This window comes from Branchiostoma belcheri, unplaced genomic scaffold (assembly GCF_001625305.1).
Source record: "Branchiostoma belcheri isolate BF01 breed outbred unplaced genomic scaffold, Haploidv18h27 scaffold98, whole genome shotgun sequence".
Lineage (NCBI taxonomy): Eukaryota > Metazoa > Chordata > Leptocardii > Amphioxiformes > Branchiostomatidae > Branchiostoma > Branchiostoma belcheri.
This window is the reverse complement of record NW_017804664.1, coordinates 1,033,208-1,049,246: the sequence shown is the minus strand read 5'-3', so window position 1 is coordinate 1,049,246 and position 16,039 is coordinate 1,033,208. Positions and strand designations below refer to the sequence as shown.

Below are 16,039 nucleotides of genomic sequence, written 5' to 3'. Positions count from 1 at the left end.
CCATTGTTATTAATGTCAGTGACAAGACGGCATGCCCGGCATTGACAACTATAAGTGTAGCAACTTTTATTCTACGGTAAGTTTGTATCAAATTTGAGGATTACTTCGATGAATGCAGGGAGGTAAGAAGCGTGTATCAAAGACGACAAACTTGACGGACGGCACGGCACTGCAACTATTTTCTAGTAACTAGACTTCATTGTTATTTTCTAGTATCTTTACACCCCGATACTTGAGACAACAGGAGGTTAAGTATCTTTGGTCAAATCCTTGCTTGAATCCTTGTTTGAGGAACATGCACCCTACCGGTAACCACAATCAACCAAAGAATTGAGCGCAATTGTGTCACTTCAAATATTTCCTAGAATAACAACAAGCAAGAGTGTCCCGGTTACTACAAGAATGTCTCGTTTCTATGTGGGCCTTCGAGCACAAAATCCATTTCTACACACCTCCTCCGCTAGCAGAGAGGCACACAGCTTGTAGAATATGGCCACAAATAGTCCACTTTGCCGGAAAAATCGCTACTTTGCCAGTTACGAAAGTTTGGAAAATGGAACATAAACATCGTCAACTATCCTGAATAAATATCGGCATATCTAGAAAAAATCACACAAATTCATACTAGACGATTGTATTTGTTGAAATGTTCCAGTTCTAAAATGTTCGATTCGAGCTTTACAAAACACAAAAAACGCAGTAACTCGCCCATTTTTCGTCGCACAACAAACATAAACATATCTGCGTATCCGCCATTTCCCTCCGCTCCCGATGCTGACTTCTGCGCAACAATACGACGCAACCCAAATAAGGAAATGCTCGGAAACTCGGGTATGTCGGTCCCTGCTCGGAGTGGACTCGGCTACCGTCGCTGGCAGTGATGTCATTTTCGGCTCATTTGCATAGCCATATATGGAATTCTGGCGGGAGAGACCGCGGCGAACATAGGCATCAAACGAAGTACCGCCGGGCCGGCGGACAATAGAAACCAGCGGGATCTAGCGCCGCAAAACAAAAGGCCGCGGCGGGTGCTAAATACGTCCTCCCTCCTTTCCTTTTTTCTACCTCCATGGTAGAAGCTACGGACAAGCAACATCCAAACACACTAGAGTCCAACGTCCATAATATACTAGTAATCCATAGAATTTTTTTCGAAAGTTGAAATACAAATGAGATTTAAACCCCTTGTGTCAATAGAGCTGTAATATTGCACTTCCTGAAAAGAAAAGAAAAAACTTTTGTTTTGAACTTTGTTGAATACGTGTATATACCAGCTGGTATGTACCTAACATGATACTAGGAAGCTATCCTGTGTATAATGTTTCTTGTTGGTGTGGCTTCTACTTTAATAGAATGAAGTCCAAACAAATAAACAAACAAATAAACAAACACTCAGAGAACGGAAGCCACTCACTCAGTCCAGAAGCCACACAAAACATTATTTGCAATAAACTTCTCATTATTAATATCTGTGTCATATTCATAGATATACAGTGTTATAGGGACATCTCTACAAAGGTTTTGTAAGCTTCATTGAAGCTTCTTTGCTTCATTTACTCACACAATCACCGTCTAGCTCTTTTTATCCTTTTGTAACTTTCCATTCGCTCATTTATCCATTTATCCATTCATTCACTCCGATCTTTGTCCATGTTACACGATTTTAAAAATACAGCCTCGAATGATAGTTTCGCTGCATTCTTTTATTGGCGTATTGTGTTTTCTTATAATATACTAGTCTTTTCTAGTCTCCAAGCAGATCCCTATCGGTGGCAAAAAAAACAGTATCAAATTGGCCAGGCAGTATCCATTAGCCAGGGAAGGTGGGGTCAGGACAAAAAAAAAACGGCCATATATAAAAAGGTAACGATCATTCCCCCACAACCTCTGCTTGGAGAGTAAGTTTTTTCCTATGTACTGTTTTTTTTTGCCAGCTGTTTCTAGCCCGGAAGCCAGCTATGCCAGGCCTACAGAAACCTTACATCCAGCCGCTTATATGTTCTAACACTGAGTCGATAACTACCTGGGCGAATTCAGTGGGAGTTGGGGGGACTCTAGACTCGTAAGAATAGCCTCCAACTTTCTCACGAACACTCCAACATTTCACACTCTTCTCCCAAGCCGAAACAACAAAGGACAAACACATCCTTGTTCACACTAGCCCAGACGATTTGGCTGCATAGTCGGGAGGATTTTGGCACATGGTCTTATGACTTTGGCGACTTCGCAATCAGTGTCTACGTGGGAATTTACATTTTCATTTTTACATATCGCTTTGTACTTCGTTGTCGGGCCATGTTGCACTTGTTGTGTTTTTGTCAACAGAACAAGCTATAGGTTTCTCGTAGTCTTTAGAGCAAAAATTCTCTAGTTCTTTTTTTAAATATTTACAACAGTTTTTAATCATGTTTTGTTCGTTGTATCGATTTCACGAGCAGATCACTATATTATGTACTGAAGTTCCTTGTCTGGATACAAAATAAAGCCAATTTGTAAACAAACATACAGAACAAACAAATACTAGCTTTTCAATAAATTCATATACGGTAGATACTATGAACATCACTAGGCAATGTGGCAAGTTGGATTCAGATTCTTATCCAGCTTTTCATTACAATAAATATGACAAAAAAACTTTTGGCATTTTGATCATGTTACAATAGAGGACTTTAAAAGAAACCATGTAGGCTAGGACGTTTATTTACTAACTTTATATTTCTGAGTCCAAACAGTCACAATCTTGTTTAGTCTTGTGTCATATAACAATGCTTAGAAGGACAGAGGAAGCTATATTTTGTGTCTTTTTCCTCACAAATGGTACCTCGTATTGTTATGTCAATTAATTACCACACAAAATCTTTCTCGAGTAATTTGTTAACTCCGACACATCTTTAGTTAACATCATTGCTTCAAAAACAGTCACAAGGGAACAGTTGAGGAGTCCTAACTCTCCCAGGATGAAAGAAAAGCTCCGTAAAGGTAGAACTGCCATAAAACGATTTGGGTTTCTTTTGGGTAGTGAGCTGGCGCCAGAAAGTCTGGTGGGCGGAGTAGCACAGTTGGGGGTTAGTCGTCCTAACACACTATTCACTCACCCTATCCCTACGCGTACACGATAAAAAAGACTCTACACAACTAAACAGTTTACAAATTCTCCCTGCTTTTAGTTTATGTATATCCACTGGTTTTTCAGAGTGAGAATAAACTATCTAGACTTGTGATTAGCGAGGAGATTTGGTTGATTTATTCTTAATTGCGGACATAATTCAAAATGTTGGCATGTTGTTTGGTTGTCTGATAGCTCCTTTTGGACACACAGGACGAAGTTATAATTAAAACGATATATGTGTATACCGCCTGAAGATACAACTTGTGCAGCAAATATATTTACTAGAAGATATAGCTCTTAGTTAGACATTGTAGGTGTGTTTTGTGAGTGTGTGGATGTTGTACAAGGTAGGCAATGCTTTGAACAAGGCAAGAACGGAAAATTAACGCTTGTCGGAAGTCCTGTCGTCGCCTGAGGCCATGTTCCTCTCAGGAAAGCCTCCTTCCTTTGATAATCCATTTGTCTTCGTCTAAAATATCGATTGTAAAAAACCCTAAAACTGCCAAGTCGGAATCACGCAGTGTATTAGTCATGTCTAAACCACGAGCACGTTCCCCCACTGTTGCAACAAGCGAGAAGGTAAACGCGCTCTGATTGGTTGAAGAGTCGTACAATCGTGCTCTGATTGGCTGAGACTTGTTGGGAGGATGACTCAGGAAGAGCTGCCCAATTGTGTTGGTCTGTTGACAGAGACGGAGGGCCGCTAGCGATCAAAGCAATTATTAGCATAATAGATGTTTAATTGAGGCTGGCCGCGCTGTGAGGAGGTTAGTAGTAGTGTTGTACTCAGACGAGAGAGCAGTCAGTCGAACAGCTCCGATAGAAAATGATGTACGAATCCGAGGACGTGTTGACTCAGAGAGCGCGAGCTTTCTCGATCAACAACATGCTGACCGGGTCCCCGCATGCCGCGTTCCCGTTCCCGAGCTTCCCGATGACTCAGGCCGCGCCCGCCCCGCCACCGGACCCGTGCGCCTTCTCAGGTAAGACCGCCCGGCTTCTAGCTAGCCTGGGTGCCCGGACTGTTTTTCAGGGCATACACAGGCCAGTTCCTCGGCTCTAGGGCCAACATGTACCCGAGGAAATTATACCATAGCCCCTCTCAGTTAGGCTCGCTTTAGCTCAAGTTTAGGCCCCCTTAGTTAGGCTAACTTTAGGCCTAGTGTGGTACTATGATTCAGGCATCCAGGCTACTGTAGTATCTCCTATAGCACGTTTCGCTATATTTCAACTTGTTGAAATACCTTTTGCTTTCCGCATATCAAAATGTAGCACTCTACTACATGTGAAAGTTGCAGTAGTGAAATCTAACGTGCTTTTTCTGTATCGTTGTTACCCACAGACCGCTTCGCGACGGACTTCCACATGACAGCGGACCACAAGACGCAGCGCCTCGGGCTGGGGCACCTCCCCGCCCCGCAGAACTTCCCCCCGCCCTCCGCTCTCAAGGACATGAAAGTCACCCTCGAACAGAAGGACCTCTGGGACAGCTTCCACGACATCGGCACAGAAATGATCATCACCAAAGCCGGGAGGTTAGTTTAACCGTCTAATTTCAACCTTGTTTTCCTTAATGTAAACTTTCTGTAGAAGTTTGTGTGTGCTCTAAAATGTAAACTCGCGAAACCATAGCATATAAAGCAACAGGAAGCCTAGCGTATGTTTATGTCCACATTCTTTTGTCAACGCAAAGCCAACCCACAATTGAAAGTCTATATAAAACATGTTTGTATAGTCTAAACAGTTTACTTTAAAGCATTACTTGTAGATATATACTTAAGTTGAAAAAGTTTTGTAAGGGAGTGCGTTTTTTTCCTGAAATTTTTTTGTGCGGTTGTGTAAAAGAACTAGAGCGAAGTCGGTTTCTTTTTGCTTCACGTTGGTTGGTCAATTCTCGCTCACTCGCAAATTCGATTAGCACGACTCCTCCGTCCACAAAGAAAGAAAATCGTCCTTTTCGTACCAGCACGCTTATTCTTTTGAAAACCGCCGGCCTGGCTTTTGAATGAATAATTAGGCAAAGAATAACTATCATTCTGAACTAGACATGTTCCTAGTACTAGAAAAATGCGATTTGTTTCTTCATAACATGAGTTTAAGTTTCAACAAAGGGTGACAAACATTTTGGAGAAGACAGTATGTGGAAGTACTCTGTTCTGTTTTCCACTGTCGGTCGAAAATTATTATGGCTCCTGTATGTCTCACACGCACGCGACAGAACAGATCAAAATCAACCATCTTGCTGCAATGTTTTCTTTTTCCTATTCAAATTCATAATTTTGTTGTCGTTCGCTTGTCTAGTTCTTACTTGTACTTAAGTCCGACTTATAAGTCTTGAAAACAAATTTTGAGATCAGCCAAGTCTGTCTAGGGTCGGTGTTATTGAGATTTTTTGAGAGATAACGCGTGTGGTAAATACAGGGTTTCAAGTGGGAACTACTGCAGAGAAGAATTGTCTTATCTTTGACGGCTTTGTCGGCTGTTTGTCGGCTGTTTGTTGTGTGTTTGTCGTAGTCATCGGACAGACAAAGGCGGCGATGTGACAAAGAGATAAAGCATTCTGAATTTGAGTTCGCGTTCCGAGTATAATAAATTCCACCCCACTAAAATTAGACGACTTCCCAACAATCATACGTCAAAAACCTGTTTGAAAAATGATCTTCACTGCAAAAAATACGTTTCTTTAGATTTTGCCCAGAATTCTTGCTAGAGAGGAATTTATTTAAGTTTTCTTAAAACAACATTTCGCTAAAACAGTTGGATATCTGTGTCAACATTTCTATTTTTTATGTAAGTTGTAAGAAAAAAAACAACGTAATATAAAATAAATTCAACACCTTGGTTTCTCAGAAAACTAAAACAACAAACGTTTTGAGCGTCGCAAATTTGCTACCAACGACACTTCTTGTGTGAAAGATTCCCGTATTACTTGTGGGAAAGTTCGCGAGTGTAGGAGGGAGTAGCGCCGGGGACATTTCGCCTTGTCTCCTGCAACTCAACCCAACCGTTCCCCCTAACTCCCCCGCCTCATAAAATCAGCACTTCCACTACAACTCCCATATTTCCCACGCTTGTTTATATTATACCAAAGTTTATATTTTCTAATAACAAAGAGCCTTTTAAACTATAAACCGTTTATATGTGACGAGGGTTCTTTTTGTTTGTAAAGTTTATGTTAGGAAGTGCGGTAAGAAAGAACTGAAAGGTTGTATGAATGCACGTTGTCAGAGAAACTTACAGCACAAAAGAACGAAGCGCGTTCTACTTTTTATACGCTCGTGGTGTGGTCTAAATACTAGTACTAAGTACTTAGTAGACAGTCCGTGTAATACAGAATCGGGTACGAATCCAAAATTGTCCTTTTAAAATTCTGTATAGTGTAAGAAACTATTGTTTGAAATGTCAAGATGCTTTTAAACATAAACTTAAACCATTTCACATCATAGTACGATAAAATTTACTAATTTTAGACAAAAGACAAATACAATGTAGATATCTACTTATAACTCTCTATGTAAGCATAACTTAAAGTATTGACGAAATCTATCCGTCAACTTTTTTAAAAAAAGGAGAACAGTTGCACTTTTGTTCAATTTCTCGATCTTCTCTCCCGGTTTTCCACCCCCCCCCCCAAAAAAAAAGTGTGGTAACAAACGAAGAAAAAAACGTTTCAAACCACAAAGAATTAACGATTTTCAGAGCGCGTGTTGAAGGCCAGTCTACTAACGATTTTTCTTCATCTTTCCCGACCTACAGACGAATGTTCCCGACCTACAAGGCGTCCATCTCCGGACTGGACCCGAACGCCAAGTACATTCTTCTCATGGACATCGTACCCATGGACGACAACCGCTACAAGTATCACAACTCCGAATGGGTGGTAAGTTACATCCGTGTGATTCTTTACGAACGTCTTACGACCGTTTTACGACAGTAAATCCTTAGGACAGTCGTACAAATGTCTTATGACGGCAAACGATCGTAGTAGGTTCTTTCCTACGGTCGCTTCTGTCATTATAGCCTCATGGATGCATTGGTTTTAAGTTTTATGAATCTCACATCGCATCAAATGTTATAATAATCCTCTCTATTTCTGTTTGGAGATTTGAAATGAGGACCCGATTTCACACATTGTGCAACAGTGGTCAAGGCTATTACTAGTATATGCCATCCCAACATCTGCTTGGATTTTAGAAATTAGCGTCTGTCTACACACCTTGAAAAACCGTTTAAAATAGTAGCCTCTACCAGGCTTCGGGAGGCGGCTGGAAAGAGTAGAAATCGGCCAAATAGAGAGATAACAGGCCAGGGGAGTTGGTCTGCTGGAAGAGAACATTTTGCCGCGGCAAAATGTTCTCTTCGAAGCCTGGTAGAGGCTATTAAAATCGTAGAATTGTTAACTTCTTTAGGCGAGCGTTGAATATTTTTCCTTTGCTGGTTACTAAAAATAATAATCTTTGTTCACATGCTGTATAAATGCTATACTAAAGCCCGTATTTTGTATCTAATCGGTACCGTTGTTTGTTTATGTAGGTAAGCGGTAAAGCGGAGCCCCTGATGCCGGGTAGACTGTACATCCACCCCGATAGTCCCGCTACAGGCACGCAGTGGATGAAACAGTCAGTTACCTTCCACAAACTCAAACTTACCAACAACGCCATGGACCAGCAAGGGCATGTAAGTAAACACATTTGTTTGTTTGTTTATTTGTTTGTTTTGTTTTGTTTGCTTGTTAGTTTGCCGTGGCAGTAAAATAATTTCATCATTTCGGCATTTCTTCTTTGGAGAAAATGGATTAGTACATATGTATTGATGACAGATGCACTACCAGTACCAACATTCCATTTATTTCTTGTACAATGTATCACTTCCACAGTTGAGCCTAAGTGAATTTCTAGCATTGCTGGTTGGCAAAACACTTTGTTTGTTTATAAACACAATAATTTGAACAAAATCTTAATTGTACGGACTGGTATGTTGCAAAAAAAAAAGAGCAACGAGTTTTTGTACGTTACGCACCAAACTGGCGACAATCTTTTTATCAGTCTCGCGAGATTTTGCACCTGATACCAAAACAGGTGAAAATCTTTGTACGGACGAAAGAAAAAAAGGTGACAAAACATTCTGAAACTGTTATTATCACTCCAGTTTCTAATATCACATCTTTCGCTCATTGTATTCCGTTTTATTCATCGTTATTTTGATCTGAAAACACAGGACAAATGTACTAGAGCTAGCCTCTACCAGGCTTGGGGAGGCGGGCGTGGAAAGAGTAGAAATCGGTCAAATAGAGAGATAAGCATGCCAGGGAGTTTGTCCATTGAGAGAACGGTGCGACCATGGTGCGACGAACTGTTCCCTGTTCCCAAACTCCCTTGGCATGCTTATCTCTCTATTTTGCCTTTTTCTACTCTTTCCGGCCGCCTCACCTAGCCCGGTAAAGGCTAAACTAGAGCCGTCATTTTGCTCTGACCAAAACAAATTTGGTAGCAGATTTTTTGGAATTTCAATGGCCCGTACCCTCTTGATATTATCATATCATGGAGGTACCTCCATGATCATATGAAACATGATCAGTGCTGCACACATGGGCCGGCAGATTTTCCGTATTGCCGCTATGGGACAATTCACTTCATTAGAATTTATTGCGGCGATAATCTCTGAACAGACCCCATAAACCTAGTCATTAGAGCTGGCACGGGAGACGCACTGTGATACCCCGGCTTTTTAAATCCATTTCCGCCTTATGCTTCAAAGAATATTTTTGCCATAATAATCTCGGTAACAGGCTTCTTGGCGAGGCTTTCTTCGTCTTTTATGTGCTGTTTTGTTTATTAGTGCTAAATGAACCATTTTTCCAACAGTCGTTCAGGCTTAGGCAACAGTAGAAATTTCGTAGCGTCCACCAGGCTTCGGGAGGCGGCTGGAAAGAGTAGAAATCGGTCAAATAGTAATATAATATGCCAGGGAAGTTTGTCTGCAGAGAGAGAAATCATTTTCGAAGCCTGGCAGAGACTAGAAAGTTCGGAACAACCAGAACTAATGTACAATCAGAAGAAAAAAAACATTGTAAGTAAGGAAAGGTCAAGCCAACAAGCTTGCTGAGGAGGCTAGCTTTTCGACAGGTTCTGTGAGAAACAAATTCTGTATCAATTGTGGGAAAGTTCGCGAGTGTAGGGGGGACTAGTCGCCCGGAATTCTTGCCTTGTCTCCCGCAAGGGAACCCAAACTCTCCCCCTCACTAGTGTACTCCCCTGCGTTATAAAACTATCAGGGTCAATAAAAACATTCTCACGACTGTTTACGCTACCATTGTTGCAGAGTTTACATTATCTAACAAAAAAGAATGAATTTGTAAACTTTTCATTTGTGACAACTTTCATTTGTTATATTAAACTGTAAACGTATTTATAAAATCAGTTGTCACAAAAAACGCCAGCTCCATCCAAATTTGCAATTAGTGGAAAGGGGTAGGAAATTATCCAAGTAGATTTTAGGCTTCGGCTTATTTTTCTAGACGTTTTTATGGGGCTTTCATTCTTATACTGGTCTCTTTTTGTGCTCTCCAAGCAGAGGTTAGGGCTTTCGGTTATTTTTGGCGTGTTTTTAGACTATTTTTATCGGGGTTTCTTTTTTTGCAGTAGAATTTTTCTTTCACCCAACCCAAAGAAAAAAGGGAGAAAGAAAAACCCCAGTGCAAAGAAGAAACCCAATTAAAACAGTTAAAAAAAAAACACGCCAAAAATAACCCCGAACCCTAACCTCTACTTGGAGAGTATCTTTTTTGTACAAATGGCCAAGTTGATTCTTTCTCGCATGGAGACTTGTTTTGAGATTACGAAAAGGGGGTCAGAATGAATACAAATATTTTTTATTGATAAGAATAGCAAGTCAAAGACACCTTTTTTTAATTTATTCCAACATTTCATGACTAGACATGGTGACAGCACACTCAAGTTCTATCAAATTTATTTCATGCCACCACCAATATCAACTTTATTTCATGCCGCCACCAACGCAGAGAACAAAAATACAGGACAATATTCATTTTTAACTTAAGTGAGGAAAGTCGTGTAGATTGCCGTTCCCAATGTCACAAGATCGATGGCATGTCAGGACTCGAATTCGGGACCTCTTGATTCCGAGTCGAGCACGCTGCCGCTACACCACACGACCCCACAAAGACATCTTTTTCTTACTCCCCTCTTTATTTCTCCAACTTTTAGATCATCCTGAACTCGATGCATAAGTACCAGCCCCGTCTGCACATCGTCCAGGCGAACGACGTGTACAGTCTCCGCTGGAACTCCTTCAGTACCTTCGCCTTCCCCGAGACCAGCTTCATCGCCGTCACGGCTTATCAGAACGAGAAGGTGAGCTCAGAAAACATCTCTTCTTCAGAACTATAGCACCGTTTTTCATGCTGGGAATCGAACCCGTGTAGATACATAACATTTTTGTAAGCCAGGGATAACTTGATCATGGGATAGATATAGATTTGTGTCACGGCCTATCAGAACGAGAAGGTGAGCTCAGAGAAACTTCTTCTTCCTTCTACTGTTTTTAATGTAGTTGACTTTTTGATGGTGCCGTTTTTAATGCTGGGAATCAAACCCATGTGGATACATTTTTGAAAGCTAAGCATATCTAGACTATGGGACGCTCAAATTTTACTGTACAGATATAGATTTGATGTGTTTTTTTTTACTGTCCATACACATTCGATTGCAGCTTATTGTAAACACAAATTTCAGGGGAGACTTTGGTCTAATGTTGCAGAGAAGTTATTGAATTGTTTACAGATCTATGTTATTTAGGTGCGTTTCTTTCCGACGATTTTATCTTGTATTTGGCATTCTGTGTTGTACATGCCGCACCAATTAGGTTATTGTTGAGCAAGAAAATCTTCTCAAAACCTTCCAAATTACTTCTTTAGATTGTTAACATCATACATATTGATATTTTGTGGGTGTCTTGTGGTCGTATAGAAGAAAAGATGATGAATAGCAGAATATCGTCCTCGTAACAAAAATTCTACCATCTAAAGAGCTGAAGTGTTGACCTAAACCTAATACTTTTCTGAATATTCTCCACAAAATACTAGTACAGCAAAAACATCACAAAACAGCGAATAACATCAACACACGTGTAGCAAGTCCACAATCCCAACTCTAAGCTGGTGCATTTGACACGTTTCAAACACCTAACCGTAGAAATCGTCTCCATCCTTTGTTCGGATTTTTTTCTGGTCAAAAAAGAAATTATATTCAGCGCCACACAAGTCGATTGTTCGGGTACTAGACTCTCTGCCGTGGTTTTTGCTCAGGGGCAAATCTGGGCTGTAAAAAAGGAGATTTCTTTTTGTTGAAATAGAAGACTGCTGGCGGGGGTTTCTCCAACTGAACAGATGCACCCTTTCTGTCAGTTTTTAAAGTGCTGGGGGTAATGTACCATGCAGGGCCATAAAGTACTTAGTCTTTCAAAAGGGGAGCCCGTCGTATTATCTTGTCAATTTTCGACGCTGCGTTGATAGACTGAGGGATTTGAAAAATGACCATTTGTGTTTTTTAGTTTCCGACAGATTGACAGAAGGCGTAGTCTCAGCATACACAAAAAAATACAATTTCAAGAAAAAATTACATTTGAAAAAATGAAACACACAATGAAAACAAAAGGTTATTCTAATGCATCAAAACATTTTTGTCACCCGTCTTTTGTTAACTTTCGCTAACCCGCTAACTATTGAAATTATTTTTGTTAACTTGTAGATCACACAACTGAAGATCGACAACAATCCATTCGCCAAGGGATTCCGTGACAATGGAGGAAACCGAAGGTGAGTTCATCTCAAAGTTGTTCAACTTCTACTTTCATTAGTCCCAGAATGCGAATGACGCTTTTCCAGAACTGCCCTCCCCCAACGTTGTATTTCCACCTCGAAAGTGTCATAACAGAACTTTGCTGTCTAGTGTATTTACTTTAGGACCCGGCCACATTCATGTACGGCAGTTTTACGACAGTACTTTAGATGATCGTCATAGTCGTGGCTATGTCGTAGATTGTTGTCCGTTAACGTTCTTGGGGCAGTTTGGAGTTTGTCGTAAGACAAGCAGAAGTCGTCTTTCGGACGCAAAAAAAGTGTGTTCAGATTTTGCCGGTTCTACGCTAGCCTTGTTTAGATTCGCTTTCTACGCCAAAACTTTTGTATGCCAAATGTGTCGTCGACCGTAATCCAACTTCTAGTCCATATTGCGCTTGATAATTTGTACCCCAACTAGTAGAAATCCCTACTGTACATCCTACATATGGGATAGCCCCTACTTCCGGCCATAAAGAGTACAACATTAGCTTTACCTGTGCCGGAAAACACTATTAGCCAACCGCGCCCTGTCTAAAATTACCCGGTAAAATCAAGGTGAATACGCGCTAAGATTGAAAGCTGAAGAGCCATTTATGGCACCCGTCCCTTGTAACTTCGAATTGAGTTGGTCATTTCGAACGTAACGTAATACGCCATAAAGGAAAGAACTAGCACAAATTTGAGCTACCGTCATTTCCCTTACTGTTCTCATAGATTGACATTGCACCAACTGTTCTTTGATTGTACAGAAATGTCATTTTGAAGTCGCTGAATTCATGACATAGGCGAAATGTACTGAATATACATGTAGCTCTGTGTTCTAGAGCTGAAATGTTGTAGTGGTTAGAAAAAAGTATTATTCTTGTGATAATTGCCTTTTGATGATAATGAATATCATGTTACATGATCTAAGGAGTATCTAGAGTCACATATGGCCGTAGCGGGGTTTTAAGTTAAATCGATTTCATAAGAAAGGGTTTTTCTCCTCACTCTATTGTCCCACTGTCTCTAAACGATACCCTCTTCACTTGATTAACTCTTTTAGAAATGATAGAAACGCTCTCTGTCGTTGCAGCGGTCTTTAAATTGTCTCTATTGTGTGCGTGCGTCTGTCTCTCTGGTGCCTTTAATTGAATTTAAGCGTGGTGTATTCTTTCTTCTTCTTCTGGCAGGGAGCGAGCCATCCTGGGTACCAAGCGGAGCGCGGAAGCAGCGGGAGACCGCAGTGACTCAGGTACAACCCTCCGCTCGCTAGGCTATCCCCACATCGATTCGCCACGGAACCCTCCGATTCCGCTATTTATCAAAATCAGTGAGATTCGTACTGAAAGGACTCCCTGTGTGGCGTTTCCCCGATTGAAAAAAAGGCATTCCCCGAACGTTTAGTACTTGAAGAGTGGCTCGTGTGCGCCCGTACAATGATATGGTTGTTTGTCAGGGGTGAGAAGGGGCAGTTAGAACATGACGCCGGGCGCACGCTCCCCACAATACGGACTAGATCGACCTTGATTGAGACGTTTACACCCACCAAACCTCGTTAGCCAGTTCTTCTGGAGTGGAAGTGATTGTGACCCAGACACTGTGCTGTAGTCTGTTTTATTCTGCAGACGATAAAGGAGGTTAGAAATAAAACGGGACCTCCCATACAGACTCAACTACTTGGTGTAAATCTTGTTGCTGACGTGTGTTTAGTCGTGGGGACCTCCCCTTCCCGTGCCTATTATGTTCCTGGCGCTTGCATGTCTGATGACACATCTGTTGTATCTGTGCCCATCCTATAGGAGTCAGCAACAAGCGGCCGTGTAACGGAGGGGAAGCCGAGCGGAACAGGCCCCCGAGCCGGGACTGCAGCGTCGTCGGGGAGGAGAGCGAGGTGCCCAGAGGACCGTCCCAGTACAACCCGCCTGCCCAGTCCGACGACCTCAACCCGTGCGGCAACCCTCTCACCATCGTCACCGACGACATCACGACCGACTTCGCCAAGGAGAGATCCCCGGGTCTACCACACGCCCTAGGCGGGCAGGGTAGCGCTCAGCTCCCGACGAGAGACCAGGCGAGCCTCGGTAGCTGCCAGGGCGACGACATGAGATGCCAGACACGCACAGCCTGTGCACAAGACCCGCGCGACCTGCTCGCCTCTCCCGACACCACCGACTACCAGCAGTATCACCCCGGCGGGTACAACAGCCAGACCGCGGGAGACCCTACCGACAACACCGGCGTGTCGCTCGGGTACGGTACCGGCCCCTCCTTCCAAGAACTCTCGGTACAAACCGACCTGGGTACTGCGGACATGTGTAAGAACGACACCGTCGGGCTCAACCCTCCCGGTACGGCCGTCCTGCCGTCCTACCCCGCCGTCAGCTCCTTCCACACCGGCCTGCCCGTCTCCAACGCCCCCCTGTACGCCAGCGGCGGCACCCCTCCCCAGAGATCGTACGACGTCTACCCGACAGGTCTCTTCGCGGCCCCGACAGCTTACGAACCTCTGGACTACGCCACGACGTGTAAGATGGCGGGGTTCTCGCGGATGCAGATGAGCGTGGCGCCCGCGCCGCACCTCAGCCACTTCCCGACGTCTTCTGCCACCACCATGCCGGTCAACTTCCACGGGATGTTCAACACCCACCCCATGCCTGCAGCCTACCCTGGACATGCGGGCAAGTTCGCAGCATAGAGACATTCATTCCCCCAAACTAGATATAAAACCACTATATGACTGTAGGTGTAGCTTTGGTCCTGTACACAACATAAGCTCAAAATATGCTGAAATTATCCATTGTTTCTGACCGAAAATTATGTGAAACAAGTTTCTTGACTCCGTACCATCTAAATTGAAAGTTATACTTCACAAATGATAACCTAGACGCCCGCCAAATCCATGCGAAAAGATGGCTTCAGTATAATTATGCGACGACCTCTAAAGAAGAGAGAAATACTAAAAGCTATGACATGGTGTTATTATCCGGGTCAAACGACAAGCGTTTTCAATCAACGTGTCAAAGAGGATATCTATAAAAACACCAGACATGTTCCACCGTTTGTCAAACAAACTATAAACGTTTTATTTAGTCTGTGGATGAATAGATGACACTTCATAACTCCAGAAACATACGAAGAGAAAATATGTGTATTTAAGCGTTTCTTTGACATGTACTTAAGATCTCTGACAAGAAAAGTGTACATATTTACTTCTTTCAAAAGCCTCAAGGCTTTTTGTGTTTTGACCACTTAGGCGAGACCCCCTGAGAAAGAAAGCTACGGGTTCGACAATTATCGTGTCTGATAGTTGAAAAGCTACCTCGTAAATTATGTTGCTGTGTGAGTGGGTAGATATACCTGTAAACAATGTGTGCCTGTATAACTGTTATATTGCTGTGTATCGTTCGACAAGACTTCTGTATATATTGAAAAGAAAGATATTGGAGATATGTATTGTGTGTATGACTATGAACGCTTTTTGAGCGATTCTTTTGTTTGTTTTTGTTTTTTTTTGTTCTTTTTATGACTTTCTTTGCACTGAAAGAATTACTCAGGTGAAGGATATGTATGCACAACAGAGAATAGAATACTAGTAGTGTTTATGTTTGTTTATTTATGTTGTTGTTTACCTTTGTTGACTATTGTATACGCAAGAGAGGCATCGCATTGTACAGGGATTGTTGTGTTGTTTCTTTTGACCATGTACTTTGCGAGATTTATATTTATTTTTGTACAAGTTTGTTGTATCTTTGCTTGGATGATGATAATATATGTTATTGTGGTGAGAAAAGATTTCTGTGGTTGTGTCTTTATTTTGCAACGATATCCCTAAACGAAAGGCACAAGTACATGTATATGGTTTTAACTGTAAGAATAAGGGGCGAAATAGACGCAAAAGACAAATTAAGAAACCAGTAAATAAAGACTTGTCTTTAATACTAGTTAGTAGTAGGGAGATCCTAGCCAAAAACAAGGACTTAGGTTGAGCATGGAGGTAAAAAAAGAAACTTTTTCTACCTCCATGAGTTAAAAACCAGTAAATAAAGACTTGTCTTTAATACTAGTTAGTAGTAGGGAGATCCTAGCCA

The 16,039-nt window shown here is 42.0% G+C and overlaps 1 protein-coding gene across 1 annotated transcript; it reads left to right on the top strand.

Annotated features, from left to right (window-relative positions):
* Positions 1 to 3,828: 3,828 nt before the first annotated feature.
* On the top strand, positions 3,829 to 15,743 carry LOC109461997 (T-box-containing protein TBX6L-like). The gene is made up of 8 exons (XM_019758479.1): positions 3,829 to 4,092; positions 4,452 to 4,644; positions 6,866 to 6,989; positions 7,643 to 7,786; positions 10,336 to 10,482; positions 11,878 to 11,945; positions 13,142 to 13,203; positions 13,751 to 15,743. The coding sequence occupies exons 1-8, from the start codon at positions 3,936 to 3,938 to the stop codon at positions 14,644 to 14,646; spliced, it is 1,791 nt and encodes a 596-aa protein (XP_019614038.1). The 5' UTR covers positions 3,829 to 3,935; the 3' UTR covers positions 14,647 to 15,743.
* The last annotated feature ends 296 nt before the right edge of the window (positions 15,744 to 16,039 follow it).